At 32.1% G+C, this 17,700-nt stretch overlaps 1 protein-coding gene across 6 annotated transcripts in view; it reads right to left on the reverse strand.

Annotated features, from left to right (window-relative positions):
- Positions 1–17,700, reverse strand: part of SYCP2 (synaptonemal complex protein 2) — a 70,966-nt gene that overhangs the window by 41,055 nt on the left and 12,211 nt on the right. For 2 of the 6 annotated variants that reach the window (XM_031656877.1, XM_009215839.4), the window contains exons 2-14: positions 16,515–16,576; positions 15,555–15,698; positions 14,605–14,733; positions 13,735–13,839; positions 13,400–13,424; positions 10,733–10,818; positions 9,708–9,793; positions 9,103–9,137; positions 8,073–8,215; positions 7,938–7,990; positions 6,357–6,402; positions 5,740–5,835; positions 1,338–1,398 (exon numbers count right to left, since the gene is read on the reverse strand). In XM_031656877.1, coding sequence (XP_031512737.1) covers positions 1,338–1,398; positions 5,740–5,835; positions 6,357–6,402; positions 7,938–7,990; positions 8,073–8,215; positions 9,103–9,137; positions 9,708–9,793; positions 10,733–10,818; positions 13,400–13,424; positions 13,735–13,839; positions 14,605–14,733; positions 15,555–15,698; positions 16,515–16,538 — 1,033 coding nt within the window. In that variant the 5' untranslated portion in view covers positions 16,539–16,576. Of the gene's footprint in view, positions 1–1,337; positions 1,399–5,739; positions 5,836–6,356; positions 6,403–7,937; positions 7,991–8,072; positions 8,216–9,102; positions 9,138–9,707; positions 9,794–10,732; positions 10,819–13,399; positions 13,425–13,734; positions 13,840–14,604; positions 14,734–15,554; positions 15,699–16,514; positions 17,578–17,700 lie in introns of those variants that run through there. The other 4 variants (XM_017944653.3, XM_021920850.2, XM_017944654.3 and 1 more) reach the window with 4 other exon arrangements.

Genomic DNA, 17,700 nt, shown 5'->3' on the forward strand with positions numbered 1-17,700 from the left:
AGACTTAGACAGTGAAAACTGTGAAACACTGTTGAGAGAAATCAAAGACCTAAACAAATGGAGAGATACACCATGTTTATAAACTAGTTACTACTGTTAACAAGTTATTTCTCCCCATATTGATCTAAACCCTGAATCATAATTCCAACAAGCAATCGATAAACCTATTCTAAAATTTATATAGAAGCTCAAAAGGCCTATAATTCCCAAAACAATATTTTTAAAAATCACAATGTTGGAAGACTTATACTGACTTCAAGACTAACCACAAATCTACCATAATCAAAACAGTGTGGTACTGACATAAAGAATAGTAAGTAGACCTATGATAAATAGAATAGATTGGAGGACCAAGAAATAGACACACTATTACAGAGTCATGATTTTCAACAAAGAAACCCAAGAAATCCAATAGAAAAGAAAAGCCTTTACAGCAAATAATCCTGGAATAACTGCATATCCATATGAAAAAATGAACCTCCAATCTCTACATCACACCTTAATCAAATATTAATTTGAGATTATAATACTCCTAAACATAAAAGCTAAAACTATAAAATTTTTGTGGAAAAATAATGGAACATCTTAGTGATTTAAGACTAGATAAAAATTTCTTGGGTCACAGAAAGCAATAACCATAAAAATAGATCAAGTAGATTTCAAAATTTAAAACTGCTCGCCAGATATCAATAAGAAAATGAATAAGCAAGATACAATTTTGGAGAAAATATAGAACATATATCTGTCAAAGGATTAGAATCTAGGATACCTAAGAACTAGATAGTCCAATAAAACATGAACAAAATATTTAAAATATATAGTTTACAAAGGAAGATATATGAATGGCCAGAAAGCACATGAAAAAGTGCTCAGTATCACTGGTCATTAGAAAAATGCAAATAAAAATCATAATGAGATATTTTATGTCTATTGAAATGACTAAAATATGTCTTAATATCTAAATTTGTAATAGTACTAGTCTGATTTTGTCCACTAGTATTATGCAGTTCCAGTTACAAGATTGGAGAAACCAGATATTCAGATTTAATCAAGCAAATGGGATGGAAGGTCAGGAGCCTTGAACATAGAAACAAGAATGACAAACTGGATCACTGTTTCTAGACTAGAAAGGGAAGGAAGTAAGTACGGGTGTAGAGTTGGGAGATTAGTAGGGAAACATGGGATCAAGGAATTTGATGAATTTCTGAATGTGAATATCTGAAAATACTGATTTTGCTTTCATTAGTCTGTTTTGTTAACCCAGAAAGGATGTAATATTTGTTCCATATGGTAAGAATTAAGAAAATTATTTTTTTAAAAAAAAACAAGTTTAATACCTTCAATGCTGTATATTTGTACTTTTTCCTCTGGCACAGTAACTGCTTCCCATTGATGATCCTTAAATTTAAAAACAGGTTTTGGCCATAAATAAATAATTTATTTCTGATTTACAGTTTCTTTAAACATCAAATTTTAAGTTACATGAACTATCAATATTTTTTACTAGTCACTAACTAGTTTATATAACACTTTTCTTGCTCCACCAATTAACTACATATTATATATTACATTTAATGTATTTGTTCATTCTTAAAACGAAATGTTTTTGACAATTTACTATCCTTAACCAAAAAAGGAATGACTGTTAATATTTATTAGAGGATACCCTTTTTAAAAATGTTACCAAGTCTTTTTATGTTTTCTTTGAAATATTTTATGAAGTCATACTCATTCCTCAATTCCCACTCCTACTACCTATTCCAGGTCCTGTAACCACAATACTCATTAACAGATTGTCCTTTGATTTAAACATGAATGTGCATGATAATAACCTAAAATGTTAGCTCCAAGTATTTTCATTGAAAATTTGTGTAACTGAATGATACTGAATTCACAAAGTTATAGTAAAAATTAAATACCATTCCTGGCTGGGCGCGGTGGCTCACGCCTGTAATCCCAGCACTTTGGGGGGCCAAGGCAGGTGGATCACAAGGTCAGGAGATCGAAACCATCCTGGCTAACACAGTGAAACCCCATCTCTACTAAAAATACAAAAAAAAATTAGCTGGGCGTGGTGGCAGGCGCCTGTAGTTCCAGCTACTCGGGAGGCTGAGGCAGGAGAATGGTGTGAACCCAGGAGGCGGAACTTGCAGTGAGCCGAGATGGTGCCACTGCACTCCAGCCTGGGCGACAGAGCGAGACTCCATCTCAAAAAAACAAAAACAAAAACAAAAAAACCAAAAAAATTAAATACTTTTGTTACTTAAGGACAACTCATTCCTGAGAAATTCCTCTAAATCCTTATTATTTTCACTAATTCCTTTCTCTTCTCTACTTTTATCCATTACCTCAAAACCTCAGGATCAGGAGGAAACGGGTGGTATTCTAATTTTTCCCCAAAGCTTTGAGCAGCCTCATATTTCTCTGTGCGTAAAAAACTTGCTCTTTTGAGGAATATCTCAACTGGCATACTCTATTCCCAATAATTGCTATCATCTACCAACTTAAAACTGATTCTTCCTTATATATCAAGGCACTTAGTTCACTTTTTAAAAAACGCACATAATGGCAATTTTCAAACAGATTATTTTAAATCAGAAATCATAGTATTATAAACCCAAAATATGCCCCCTCATCCAGCTTCAACAGTTATCAATATGTTATAGCAATTTTGTTCCATTTTCACCTCCTACTCTCCCTCCATTATACTCCTTCCTCCTCTTGACCTCAATTTTTTTCCTTCAACCTCTCCCTATCTGCCCTTCACCATCAATTTATGAAAGCTCTTATCATTAAAATACCCAACAAAAACCCCTACTTTTAGTCCACATCTCATGCTATCTCTTTCCTTAACTTGATGTCTTTACTTCCTTAGCAAATATTTTAACTTTCTAGGAATGCCTAAACTCTTCATCGCATGAGTGAAACTGCTCTTTCATGGGTTACAAGTTTGTATTTAACCTCACCTCTCAGGAATATCTCACTGTGTTGATCATTTCCTCTCATAAAACCTCCTTTCCTTTGTCGTCCATAACACTATACCCTTTTAATTTGTTCCCTTTTGGCCGATTCTTCAAGTATCCTTCTAGCTAAAATCTCTTTTACTTATCCTGTAGAAATTGGTTTTTCATAGTTCTTTAATGTAGGCACTCATTAAAAACCATGGTTCTGTCATTTATATACAGATAGCTTCTACATCTCTACTTATGACTCAATTTCCACCTAGCTACCCAAATTTTAGTAATCCTTCTTTTTAAAAAAATTACAAACAAATCACCAAGTTTGCTCAGTTCTATCTCCTCTCAAGTCTTTCTGGATTCTATCAATTTCCATCCATGCCCATTGTTATATCTCAAAACCATCCCACAATTATTTCTCACCTGGATTATTGCAAAAGCCTCCTAACTGCCTCTAGTCTCATTCCTTTGTAATCTATTCTCCCCAGTCTATTTTTATCCATTTCCCCTACCACGGGGCATCTTTTACACAAATGTGTTCTCCAGTGCCTAGTACATACGTGACACATAGTTCTCAATAGATATTCATTGAACTGATGTTACCTCTTACTTAAAATTCTCCTTTGGCTCCACACTTCCTATATTTTTCCAATCCCCTATGCCCTCTATATATCTTTCAATTCTTTCAATGTTCTGTTTACTCATTCTTGCAACAAACATAAGCCACTGAACAGCTATAAACAAACAAAAAAAAAGTCCCTGATCTTATTAATCTTACACTCTATGCAGGAAAGTAGACAACAAACAACAAATAAACAAAATGATTTTAAATAATAACTACTATAAAGGAAATAAGACAATGTGGAATAATGTGGCTGTGAGGCTGCTTTATATTGAGTAGCCTGAGAATACTCTATGAGAAGGCAACATTTGTGCTTAAATCTAATCAGGAAGGACTAAGATGCAAGGACCTGGAGGCAGTGGTCTATGCAGAAGAACTAAGAAGTAGAAAGACCTAACATTAGCATAATCTGTGTTAGAGAAATAGAAAAATAAATGTGACTGGAACACAGTCATCATAGAAAATACATGAAATATCAGAGAAACAGCCAGAGACCAGGCCACAAAAAGCCTTGTATGCCATGTCAGAGAGACAGAAGAAGGATTCAAGGAGCCACTGTGGAGAACGGCTTTTATGGAGAGCAAGAGAGAATAAAGGAATAACATATTACTATGGAAATTCAGGGGAGAGAGGATTCTAACTATAGTTTTGGAAAGAAGAGTCCCCCAGCATCTTGATCAGTGTCTGGAACACAGTAGGCATTAAATACTTATATATGCATTTTATACTTTCCCTATCATGTATAGTGCTACAGTGTAATTGCTTCTTTTCTTTTTTCTCTTTTTTTTTTTTTTTTTTTTTTTTTTTGTCGCCCAGGCTGGAATGCAGTGGCCCAATCTGGGCTCACTGCAAGCTCCGCCTCCTGGGTTCACGCCATTCTACTGCCTCAGCCTCCCGAGTAGCTGGGACTACAGGTGCCTGCCACCACACCCGGCTAATTTTTGTATTTTTAGTAGAGGTGGGGTTTCATGGTATTTAATTGCTTATTTTTTTTATCTCAATAATCCATTAGACCAAGCTGAATGAAGGAACACTGCCCTATTTATTTCCTTTATAGTAGTTACTGCCATCTAATAACAATACTTTTCTCCCAAAATGAAATTCTACTAGACTGGTGCAAAAGTAATTGCAGTTTCTGCCATTGAAAGTAATGGTTTCTGCCACTGAAAGTAAAAGAACCGCAATTACTTTTGCACCTGCCTAAGTAGCTCCTCGAAAAACAATCAGCTTAAAACACTCCTACAAACCTGCAGGAGAAATACACTAATAGGAACTGTCAGTGCTCCCTGAGAAGCAATGCTAGTCATTGGAACTCAATTTTAAGCATTCTAAGAAGGTACTTTAAAATGAAAAGCAATAAAGGCATGTGGAAATCCTAAAAAGCATTTGGTTAATGTTCATCTATAAAATGTTTACCTGGAATAAATAGCAGGATTCTTTAAGAAACAGACTAAAAAGACTAAAGCCTTATTATAATATCACCAGCCACAACCAGATTAGTAAATGCTGATCAACTCTTACTCAGATTTTGGCAAACAGATTACACAATTTAAGCTAAATGTATGCAAGTGTATCAAATATGAGGTGGTAGCTATTATGAAATAATGGCTCAAGGATTTTCCTTAGGTAAAAAATATTCAGGTCAGCAGAAAATATGACACCTATTTGGAAGATCTGAGCACAGCTATGATAAAGCATAGGAAGAAAAAAAACTAAAATTAACTCCCAATCAAGTCCTATTTCCAAAGAGAAGATTTTATGAATGATTAAGTTAGGATCACTTGTCACTATCTGTTAAATATTTTCAATAGAGTGCCTCTGTATTTGAGTAACTGTTCCCTTTTCTAAAGTCAGTTCACTTTGTTTATGTGAATATAAAATTGTATCTGTCATGAATTAACATTTATTTTTGAAAAGCTTATGTTAAAAACAATTAGTATTAAAATTTAGCGTTATTTTTTCTCATACAGTAAAACATCAGAAGTAATTTTCATTTATAATTAGCTTGGTAGGTCGCTATGCTAATCAAATTACTAGAGCTAATGTTAAAATCTATGTAAAGACTGGCTAAAACATAAAAATAAATCCACATTCTTATAGTGAGTAAAAATCTTATATATACATATACATGAAGAATAATACCAAGGAAATAAAACTTACATCATTATCTCCAGCAATGTAGAATGAGAGAGTCTGACTCCCAAGATTAAAATCAATCCAAAATTCCTCAAGTTTTTCATCTGATGGTATTTGTAGCTAATAAAATAAACATACAAAACTGGCATATACAATGATTTAAAAATAACAGAAAATTACGATGTTATATTTATGGCTAAAGCAAGAAAACAAAGCTAGAAGGGGAGAGAAGAGAAAGAATAGACAAGTATAATATTTAGATAAATTTAAAAACAATAAAATGCTACTTTAATATTTTATAAAAAATCAACTAGCTCCAAGAGATCATGAATATTCCAAGTGCTAATAAAGGTTGAAAGTACTAGTTTGAATAGGTTCAGACATGATAAATCAATAATGGTCTTAAGGAAACAGGAGAAAATGTGGACTACAGCCTTTATTTTTCAGTTATTCTTGGCAATGAATACGCTGTTCCATAAAATTTCTCCTGGTATCACTGTCAGATACAGAATACTAGATCAGCTATATTCATGATCTAATTACAACTATTTTTAATGTTCTTATTCATTTTTAACTCATAATTCACTTGACTATCAAAATTCATACAGTAACTAAAATAATGTGTTAAGTTAAAATTTTACCTCATATTTATCAAGAAATGCTGATAAACAAGGAAATGTAAAGACCCTGAAATAAAAAGTAGTTTAAGAAAAAAATAAATAAGCTTTCACAGCATATCTTGTCCAGCAATAGAAATCATGCCTAGAATCAAAAGGAAATCAGGCAGTGGTCATAATAATTGAAATAAAATAATATTTCCCTCTTTAATACTTTCCAAAATACATGTTTAGTGGACATTTATGTAGAGAAAACCATATTACTTTGAGGATACTATTCAATCTACCATTTTGACTAAAATGATTGCACCAAATGTTTGTGTGTGTGATATGGGTTGGCTCTGTGTCCCCACCCAAATCTCATCTTGAATGGTACTATCATAATTCCCATGTGAGGGACCAGGTGGGAGATAACTGAATCATGGGGGCAGTTTCCCCCATACTGCTCTCATGGTAGTGAGTAAGTCTCATGAGATCTGATGGTTTTATCAGGGGTTTCTGCTTTTGCATCTTTCTCATTCTCTCTTTGCCTGCTGCTATCCATGTAAGATGTGACTTGCTCCTCCCTTGCCTTCCACCATGATTGTGAGGCTTCCCCAGTCACGTGGAACTTTAAGTTCAATTACATCTTTTTCTTTTGTAAATTTCTCAGTCTCTGGTATGTCTTTATCAGCAGTATGAAAACAGACTAATACAGTGTACTATCAAATATAAGCAGTTTCCTAATTTAGCTTATTAATATATGTTTTCACAGAACCTAAATCAGAAAAGAATACAAGTGAATAATTATGTTAAAAATGGTTAAATTCACAGAATGCTTTCTTAGATACTATTTTAAATATTTAGCATATTATCTCATTTAATCTATATCACAAACATATGAGGTAGTTATTAATATTATATAACAGCTAAGGAAACTGAGGCATGTAAGGTTAAATAATTTGCCCAACATTAGAACAGGAAGAGAGGAACTTATAGATTCAAATCCAGGTAATATGACTTCTTGCACAACCCTGACAATATTTTTAATTTCTTTAGTAAGTACAGTAAATGTGAACTCATTCATCCAATAATTGTGTTGAACATCCATAAAGTGCCAGGCATTGCAAATTCTGTTTTTTGGTCGTTATAAAAAAATGATTAAAATTTACATTACATATCCTTTCATGCCCCTCAGAAAGATCCTACTTACTGTATGTTAATTATAAAGGAAGATGATTTGTTTCCTATATATTTACATTCTAGCATGTGGATGAAGGAGGCAATTCAAGTAATAAATATGTCTAGATTTTTATTATCCCTCAAACATTAAATAATAATGGATATGCAACTCAAATATATCCAAAGTTATTAATTAATATGAATTAAACAGAAATGAACTTTTCCCTCTAAAAAGTACAAAATAAAACAAGGCCAGTGCAGAATTATTTCAGATTACTGGTATAGTAATTTGCTAAAATCATGTTATTGTTTTAAATTATCTAAGAACATTTTACACTACAACATACAAGAACAAATAAAGTTAAATGTATAAAGATGCAACACTGGGTGCTCACTCTTGAGCTCTAGTTCTTTGTCAGTAAATGGTTGTATCTTGCATTGTACCTTCTTTTGTCTCCAAGCATGCCATTCACAAGGTTGAGAAATATTCTGCAATCCTAATTTTAAAGAGAAATACTTTTAAAAAATTATAATAATTTTTTAAAATTCACAAATTTCTGTTATTGTTACACAACTTACTGTTTCAAATTCAGAGTCCTTAATTCTTTTAAATGCTTTAGCAATAAAATCCATTGAAAACCACTGATGTGCCAGTTCTTGCCTTTGTTTTTCTGTGGTCATTCTACATAAAGCTTCTACAATGCCTACCTGTAAGTCATAATCTATTAAAAAAATAGTTAATGTTTGATTTACAATTATGAAAATTAAGTTCATAAAACACCAGATGTTGTATAAGGTATTAGAATAAACAAGAGAAATAAGAATATATTAGTGTAATTTATTAATCTATTAATATTTTCTTCATATGGATTAGAAATCTCATCATTTGAAGAATTAACACAGCCCAAACAAGTGTGCTAACAGAAGAAATAAGTAAAATTTTTTTAAAAATTTGAGACTTCTAAATACTCCAAGACACTGCCATAAAATGCGAAGTAACCCATACAGTTGTAAGTTACAAATTCTGTTTTCCTCTCATGTAACATGTTTACAGTTATCCCACAGTACTTTAAACCATGATTTATTCTACATGTAAATCACCATATTAAAATTCATTCACAAAAAGCTTAGAAAATAAATTTTAAGTTATTTTAATAAACACATTGTTTAAAAACAAATACATCAATACCAAGAATATTAGACATCCTAATTTCATAAAATACTGTCTGAGGAATTTCTTAGCACAAGTAGTTCAGGTCTTTGAAAAATTAAGATATTATATTACGCTATTATGTTAAGCTATTAAGTTTTAATTAAGCTATTATATTAAGCTATTAAATTAAGCTATTAATTTAAGCTATTATCTTAAGCTATTATGTTATTCATAAGTCTACCATTAGGTACAAATTGTATGTATCTAATGCCTACTGTCATAAATTATTTTTGTCCCAAAGATAAATTTTATTTATATTTATTAAAAATTGCTTAATTGTACCTAAAGTTTATAATTACCTCAGTCTCACATTGCTATGCTAATACTTTAACTAAAAAATACTATCTGCTATTCATAAATATGGAATAATTTTAGATTTTGAAACGACATACTTACCTCCAGCATCTAAAATCCTTTCTCCCATACTACTCCTGTGAATTAAAATAACAGATTATAAAATGGACCAGTATCAATTAAATAGGAAGTCCACATGTTTAGGAGGAAAAGAAACTTCACTAAAATTTACAATTGGCTAATATCACCGACTTTTGCAGAAATTATATACATATACTAAATTATATTAAAAAGCTGCAACAGTTTATCAGTTTCATTATTAATGCAAACTCATGGTTGTCTGTCTTATAAAACATTTTTAAATTATTGATTTTAAGAATAAAAACAGCCGGGCGTGGTGGCTCACGCCTGTAATCCCAGCACTTTGGGAGGCCAAGGCGGGGGGATCAAGAGGTCAGGAGATCAAGACCACGGTGAAACCCTGTCTCTACTAAAAATACAAAAAATTAGCTGGGTGTGGTGGCAGCCACCTGTAGTCCCAGCTACTCGGGAGGCTGAGGCAGGAGAATGGCATGAACCTGGGAGGCGGAGCTTGCAGTGAGCCGAGATCGCACCACTGCACTCCAGCCTGGGCGACAGAGCGAGACTCCGTCTCAGAAAAAAAAAAAAAAAAAAAAGAATAAAAACAATATAGTACAGATTATTACATGAGAATTAACATTTCTTGGTTAGAGAGTATTTTCCGGGCATCTTGAGGCATTTTGTCAAGCATAGCATTCATTTTTTTAATTATCTAGAAAAGAAAAAAAGATAATGCATTAACTTTATATTCAGTGAAACACTATTTAGAGAAATACTCTAAGCACATAAACTTAGAAGCCTAATTTTTTCTTAATCACTGACTTTTATTATAGGAATGGAGTAGGATGGAGGAAAGAATATATAAAGTATAAAACAGGCCAGGCATGGTGGCTCACGCCTATAATACCAGCGCTTTGGGTGGCCGAGGTGGGCAGATCACTTGATGTCAGGAGTTCGAGATCAGCCTGGCCAACATAGTGAAACCCTGTCTCTACCAAAAATACAAAAATTAGCTGGGCACAGTAACGCGCACCTGTAATCCCAGTTACTCAGGAGGGAGGCAGGAGAAGCACTTGAACCTGGGAGGCAGAGGTTGCAGTGAGCTGAGATTGCGCCACTGCACTCCAGCCTGGGCAGATAGAGCAAGACTCTCTCAAAAAAATAAAAATAATAAAGTATAAAATAATGAATATAAAAACAACATAAACTATAGAATATCAAAAATAGAATATAACATGACTCCTGTACTTAAAGCACTTGTACTTTTTGCAATAAAAGTTATATTTAACTCCATTAGAAGATCTGAGGAAGCCAAAAATGTTACTTTATTTTGTTCTTATGATGATAGTATATGTACACACATAAATATACTAATACAGATTTTTAGCATTTAACTACTTAAGCACCCCAAAAATCTGGATGGTATAATTTATTTCTATTTGAGCTATATGCATATATAAACCCATATGGTTATAAATTTTCAGTAACTATTTAGGAAATATGTCAGGCAATAGATTGTTAAGATGATAGACATATACTCCAAGGTAAGTAATTTAGTCCTAGATGAAATAAATTTTCAATTTAATTGCTATTGATTTTCTTCACTTTCTCATTTTTAGTTTTTAAAACACAAACAAATAAATGACTTTACCTCTTGCTGAATACAAATATTCACTCTTGAGTCAATAACCAGGGAACAAATGCGAGGTACGAAACTTTCCACTACTTGTTTTTTACCTAAATAAAAGTGTTAAATTATTGATAAATGTTCATTTCAAATCCTCTCAACTGTCAGTCTTTTCTTATAAGAGTTAGCAGAAAGGGGCCAGGCATGGTAACTCAGGCCTATAATCCTAGCACTTTGGAAGGCCCAGGTGGGTAGACTGCTTGAGCCCAGGAGTTCAAGACCAGCCTGGGCAACATGGCAAAATCCTGTCTGTACAAAAATTAGCCAGGCACCTGTAATCCCAGCTACCCGGGAAGCTGAGGTGGGAGAATCACCTGAGCACAGGAGGTCAAGGCTGCAGTGAGCCATGATTGTGCCACTGTACTCCAGCCTGGGTGACAGAGTGAGACCCTGTCTCAAAAAATAAAAATAAATAAAATAAGAGTTAGTGGAAAGGATATACTACTGCAGTTCAGAAGAATGCCCACTAGGGCTTGGGATGAGAAAGAACGAAATTAAGTCCTAATTCTATTTGGCCTTGCAAAAAACACCATTCAACTAAATGTGACTGATTTTAATACTGTCAAGGGACAACTCTAGATCTAGTTTCTAACTGCAGGCATATAAGGAGGTATTTTCTTTTTAGATTAAGTAAATATAGTTCAAACTTGAAAAGTTCAAATCTGAGGCTTTTACCAAAACTGACCTCATTAATTTTTAAACATCAAAAATTTTTATACTCATTAAGACCAACACATCTTAACCCCAATGAAGTTCTAAATGATGTGAGCCACTTTTAGGTTAACGCATTTTTGAAAGATGAGGCTTTATCAATACTGAGTATATTCAGAGGAATGTGTACATGCTGTTTCATAATGCAAATTCTAAAAATAACTTTAAACAATGGAAATACTGTAACAACAAATGTACAATTTTCCAAAGTGACTACATAAAAAGAAAAAAAGTACTCAGATGAAAAGATACAATTATTTACTTTAAAAATCAGGTGGATCACTTTATAATTAATTGCTGGTGTTTAGGACTGTTTTTTCCCTAAAAACTTAAAAATTTAAACAACATTGTTATGTAGCAAAATCAATCAAAGAAGAGGTAGGATTAATTATTATTTAAATCAATGGCAATCTGTTTAAAACTTTTTGGCTCTGAAGGCAGCAAGTACTTTATCTATAAATAATTCACCACCCTCACTGACCAATCCTAGGTAAGTCTTCTTCAGTCAACACAGAGCTAAAATAACTTGGATCTGATTGTTTGGCACAAGCAGGCCACAAGTCAAAGAATGAGTAGTAACATATTCTGTATTCTCAATTTACTATTGAAAAATTGTTCCATTAGATCAAAGGTTGGCAAACTATGGCCCACAAACTAAATGTAACTCACTGCCTGTTTTTGCATGACTGTATTACTCACCAGCAAGTGCTCCGTGAAAACTATTTGAATCTATCATGTTTTATTTTATTAAAACAGTACTGTCAAAGGTGAACATCACTCACTCTCATCAATTTAGCCATGGTCAGTTATTTGAATTTTTGTCAGAAGCAGAAGCTGAGTATTCCGACTTTCCCTACCACACAGCAGTCCAATGGCAGTGGGGTTTTATTGTGACTTTTTGATATCCAGCACCAAGACCAAAATTTTTCTGAACAAGAACTATCCTCAACCCTTATTGTTGAATACTGAATGGCTTTGGTAATTAGCACTGGCTGCAGAGTTGACAATGTTTCTAAATGAATTGGGCACAAAATTACAAGAAAAAATAATGCTTGTATCATGAACACTGCAATGAAGTCATTCTGATAACTAAGGTGATCTGAAAGGCAAGTAATGCTATGCTGCTTTATACACTTCACAGACTGTCAAAAGCTAAAACAGGAAGCAACATCTCCATTACCACACAAATTTGCAGGGGATATATTTTTTCAAAACTCCAACTACAGGTCTAGCAGTGTTTCTGGGATTTGTTTTAAGTACTAAGGAAATTTCCACATTTCAAAATTCATTTAATTGTGCAATTGGGAAGCTTCCACATAACCTTCAATTGGAAGTGATTAATCTGCAATGCAATGACATTCTAAAATGCAAATGTTAAGAACCTAACAATTCTATTAATGCCTTTCAAGTGATGAACACGCTCAATTAAAAGCATGCTTATGCAGTGATATCAGTATTTGGCATTGTCTGCATGAAAAGCCATTTTCTAATGTGACATACATATAGATAGGGATTAACAAATGAACATTTACAATCAATTTTGCAAACAAAACACTAACTCTGAACCCTAATTAAGTGAAATGTTATTCTCTCACAAAAAGAATGCAAGTTTCCTTATTAGTAGACCTATATTACAAAAAATTGTACAACTATTATATTTTCAATGGCATCAATAAATTATTTGTAGAAATTTGCTTTTCTTTCTTGTTATACAAGTACCTACATAATATTCTTAATTGTTTTTCTCTTGGACTACAAAGTTTAAAATATTTCTATCTGGCCCTTTACAGGAAAAGTTTGTTGATCCTTGAATCAGATAATGGGTTCTTAATACTAGGACAATACTATGGGAATTGTAAAATTATACTAAAGCTCTAACGGTAATTTATTGTTCCAATAGAAAAGAAGTGTTTATTATACCTTCATCACTGACATCATGTATGACCTGGAAAAAAGTGAATAATATTTAATTTACAAGTTACTATATATTATAAACCATTACAATATTATAAACCATTACAAATGGTACTGAAATGACAGATTACATTTTAACTCATAGCATATTTATTTTTTATTAACTAACCATTTAACTATATTTACCAGAATAAATGCTTTATACAATCTGAACAGACCAATCCAACCAAGGCACCAACCGATCTGTTAGTGACTTTTAGGCTCAGGGCACAGAGATCACAAATTGTTTTTTAAATAAACACATGCTTTATAAACATCAGTGTAATCAATGTGATTTTTACCAGCAGAAGATCAACTAAGTCTTCTATCATATTTAGAACAGCTTCATCTTTTGAATTTCCTTGACTCTGAATAATCTCCTTGGATTTTTCAAACCAGGCAACCATGTAAAAAGAGGAATGAACTTATTACTTTGAGTTTCATTTTAATAATTTTAAGAATGTACTTGTCTTTGTATAAACAGTAAGCCTAGGAATAAAGACACACTAAAACTAAAATTTTAGTATTGTATCAAAATAAATTCATGTTTTTAAAGATTTTTTTTTAAACTATCTTTTCCCATTGTTTAAAATGGGAATAGATGGAGTTAATCTTGATTCCATGTAGCAGATCCTTATTTCCCCTTCAAATTCCTAGTTAGGGTACATTTATTATAATATAAAGAAGTAAATTATCATCACAATTTAGACCATTTTTGATATTGTTACTATATGAAAAGTTTTCATATTATTTTACCCTAATCAATTCAGATATTTGAGTACATACATCTCAGATACTATTCTAGGTGCCAATAATGTAGCAATGAACAAAACAGACAAAAATCAATATCCTACATTCTAGCATGGGAGACAGATAAACAATATAAAAACAAAAAATGAGGTTAGAGAATAAGAAGAGTTAAAGAGTCAATAAAGCAAGTAAAAGCCTTAAGGAGCTTAAACTCACATGATTATCAAGGAGTCTGTCTTTGTACAGTTTTCTTGTGATCTTTATATTTGTAACATATATCACAAGTTATAGAAATGTTTTATTCCCAAAATTGTACATAAAGTTCCTAAATTTATTTTCAACAATTTGGATAATTTCTTATTAGAAAGCGTATCTTTTATAATATTTCATTCACATGAATATGTTACATATTCTATACTTATCTTTTGTATTAGTCCTTGTTTTATCATTGTTAGAAGTCCAGCTTGCCCCAATACACTGATATTTTTGCCACATCTTCCAACAGAAACCAAAATGGCCGAAACATTGTGGATATCCTCTTTATTAAGTTCCTGAAATAAAAGCTATACATTGAAATTTCTGTAAACACAAAACAGTATGAAACAGACATTGTACAAGGAGCATTGCACACATATTTTAATCTTCACAAATCCTGAAAGATGGTCATTCTAATCATCTCTATATTGCAACAGATGAAAATGTGGTTTAAGAATGCGACCTGCCCAAAGTCATACAGTCAGGGAATCACAAACTCAGGACAAAAATGGAAATCTATATAAATCCAAGAAACTTTATACTATGATACAATGAACCAGCTACTTTCCATTCTAAAAAGCTCCATGTATTTAACAGAAACAATAAATTTTTATTCAATTTCTTGGATTCATAAAGAATCTCAGATACTGGGGGGGATTATCAATAATCACCTTTTATCATGTATGAAAATGCCTTAAATATGATCAATTAAATTTAAAGTTTGGGGTGATTTTTTTATGTTTTAGTTTTGACAGAAGTAGGCATTGTCTATGTAACATCAAGTATACACTGATAGGTTTTTTAAAAAATCTATCAACTTGTTTAAACTTCAAAGAGCTGAAGTATTTTTTCCCCAATTTCAGCCACAGTTGATAGTAAACCCCATGTGAACACATATTTTTGTATTTTTTATTTGGGAAATGACATTCCAATGTGTTGAAATTCCTCAAGCAAACAAACAAAAATAAGCAAATGGTGAAATAAGCATTTATTTATGTAATCATAACTGAGCTTGCCCAAGCCTTTCTATTCATTTTTTTCTAATGGAGTACTTCCTTCTAAAACTAGAGTTCTATCTAATAATTGTAACCACCATTGAGCAAAAATGAATATTTACCCTGCATATAAGGTTGTCCACCTTGTGGAAAAACTGTTTGCTGCATTTAATCTTCACATCTTCACAAATATCAATTTGCAAAAGTGTTTTCAAAGGTTTGAAATCATTTTTTCTTAAAGCATCATCAATGCATTTTTCCAAGTGCTAGAGAAATATATTTAATGGCACATATTGTATCAAAACCAAAATTAATTACCTGTGCAATCTAGTAATTAGAGAACTGTTTCCACATGAAAACTCTCAAATGAACTCAAATTATTAATTCACTTATTTTAAAAAAATATGGCCACTATTAAATTTGGAACAACTGAATTAGAAATTACATTTCTTTGATAATAAGACTGATTAAAAAATATTTTACTAATATTTCCAATTCATATCTTTTATTACCAAAGTCACCTTTATGTCAAACTCAACAGAAACTTGATGAAAATCAAAAAAACTTTAAAGTAACTAATACTTAATACAATGAATAAAAGCCTAGTATACCTGACTACGAATCTCTTAACAGGGTTTAAACAGTAAAGAAAAAAATGCATAAAGACAGGCAAAAGCACCTTTTAGAAATTATGCTAACATAACTTAAGCATTACCCTTATATAATATTTATAACCTTAATAAAATCTGCCAATAAAATCTATTAAAGTACAACTTCATTAATAACAAATGTTCACACTACAGCCTGATCACTGAACAGGTTTGGCTGTGAACTACATACATATTGAATAGATTATTAACACTTACACTTTACCTAAATATACAATATCTTAATTTCTAAAACTTAATACAAAAATATCCAAGCATAAATTACTCATGAATCAATGGACACTTTAAACTATTCTTGACCATTTCATAAAAACATGTAAGCTTTGTCATTGCTAAAAACATAACACTGAATACCTATAAGTAAACCAAAGGTGATTTTCAGAATTAAAATACTTTTGGTCTAGGACTACATACCTGGAGATCTGGTCTTATTGGCATTTTGACTTCATTAAAAAAAAGCAAGACAAAATAAACACCTATAAAAGAAAACATTTTCTGTATCTCACAATCTGTTTCATGTGTTTAACAGTTTAAATATCTTACACACATAAATAAGCATTTGTTATTTATACCAAAGGCAATATTGTTTAACTTCCTCACTAAACATTTACCTGTTTATAAAATTACACATTTGAATATGATCAAAGAATTTTCCAGAGAAAAGCCTGAAGATCATTTACTCAAGCTCTTCCTTTTTATAGATTACTTAAATTAATATCAAATATCCTGCCAAAAGGTCAGAAAGCTAGTAAAAGAATAACCTGGATCTCCCATTCCAGTGATTCTCTGCTATACTTGTTCCATCTTTGAGAACAAGGAAAAAGAAAACTCTTGAATTAATGTGTACATGAAATTTGGACTATTAATATTCAAGAAAGAAGGAATATGCAGATATGCTAACAATGAACAGGATCAAAATATGAAGGAAAGGAGTGAGGAAAAGATAACCCAAACACATTTCATATGTCCACGAGAGTGTTCAGGAAAGAAAGAACCCCCAATTCTGGTTGAATGCTGAAATTAAGGTGAGGACCTCACTTTCCCAAAGTTATCTGGATCCTTAAAGACCATGGGGTGCAAGTATAAATAACTGCCACAAATTAATATATTGCAATATGGCTAACAGAAAGTATCTACAAGGTTCTAAAGAGAGATTCCATGCTTATGAAAACAGGACCAAAAATAGATTAAATCACTACAAACAATCCTATCTAGTGTGTTTCTGACAAGGATCGAAGATAAAGGTCATTTATTCTCCCTGCCATGAACACCTAAGGAATTAATATTATTTTGGTCAAGAAAATGCAAATCATTGCTGTAGTCATCCTCAAAGCTCTGTATCCCTATTTTGCTTTGTAGAATATACGTAATTATTTGCCTGCCTTTTTTGGAGCAAAGTACTAAAGGTCATTCTGAGAGGAACCATGTGCCTGATAGTATTACTCATTTATAAATAATAAAGTCTGATGTTTTTACCATCTCATTTTAATAATTATGGAAATGTTTTTTTAAAATATCGTATGTTACAAGACTCCATGTCTACAAAAATTTTTTTTTTTAATTAGCTGGGTATGGTGGTGTGTGCCTGTAATCCCAGCTA

The sequence above is a fragment of the Papio anubis genome, chromosome 16, assembly GCF_008728515.1.
Source record: "Papio anubis isolate 15944 chromosome 16, Panubis1.0, whole genome shotgun sequence".
Lineage (NCBI taxonomy): Eukaryota > Metazoa > Chordata > Mammalia > Primates > Cercopithecidae > Papio > Papio anubis.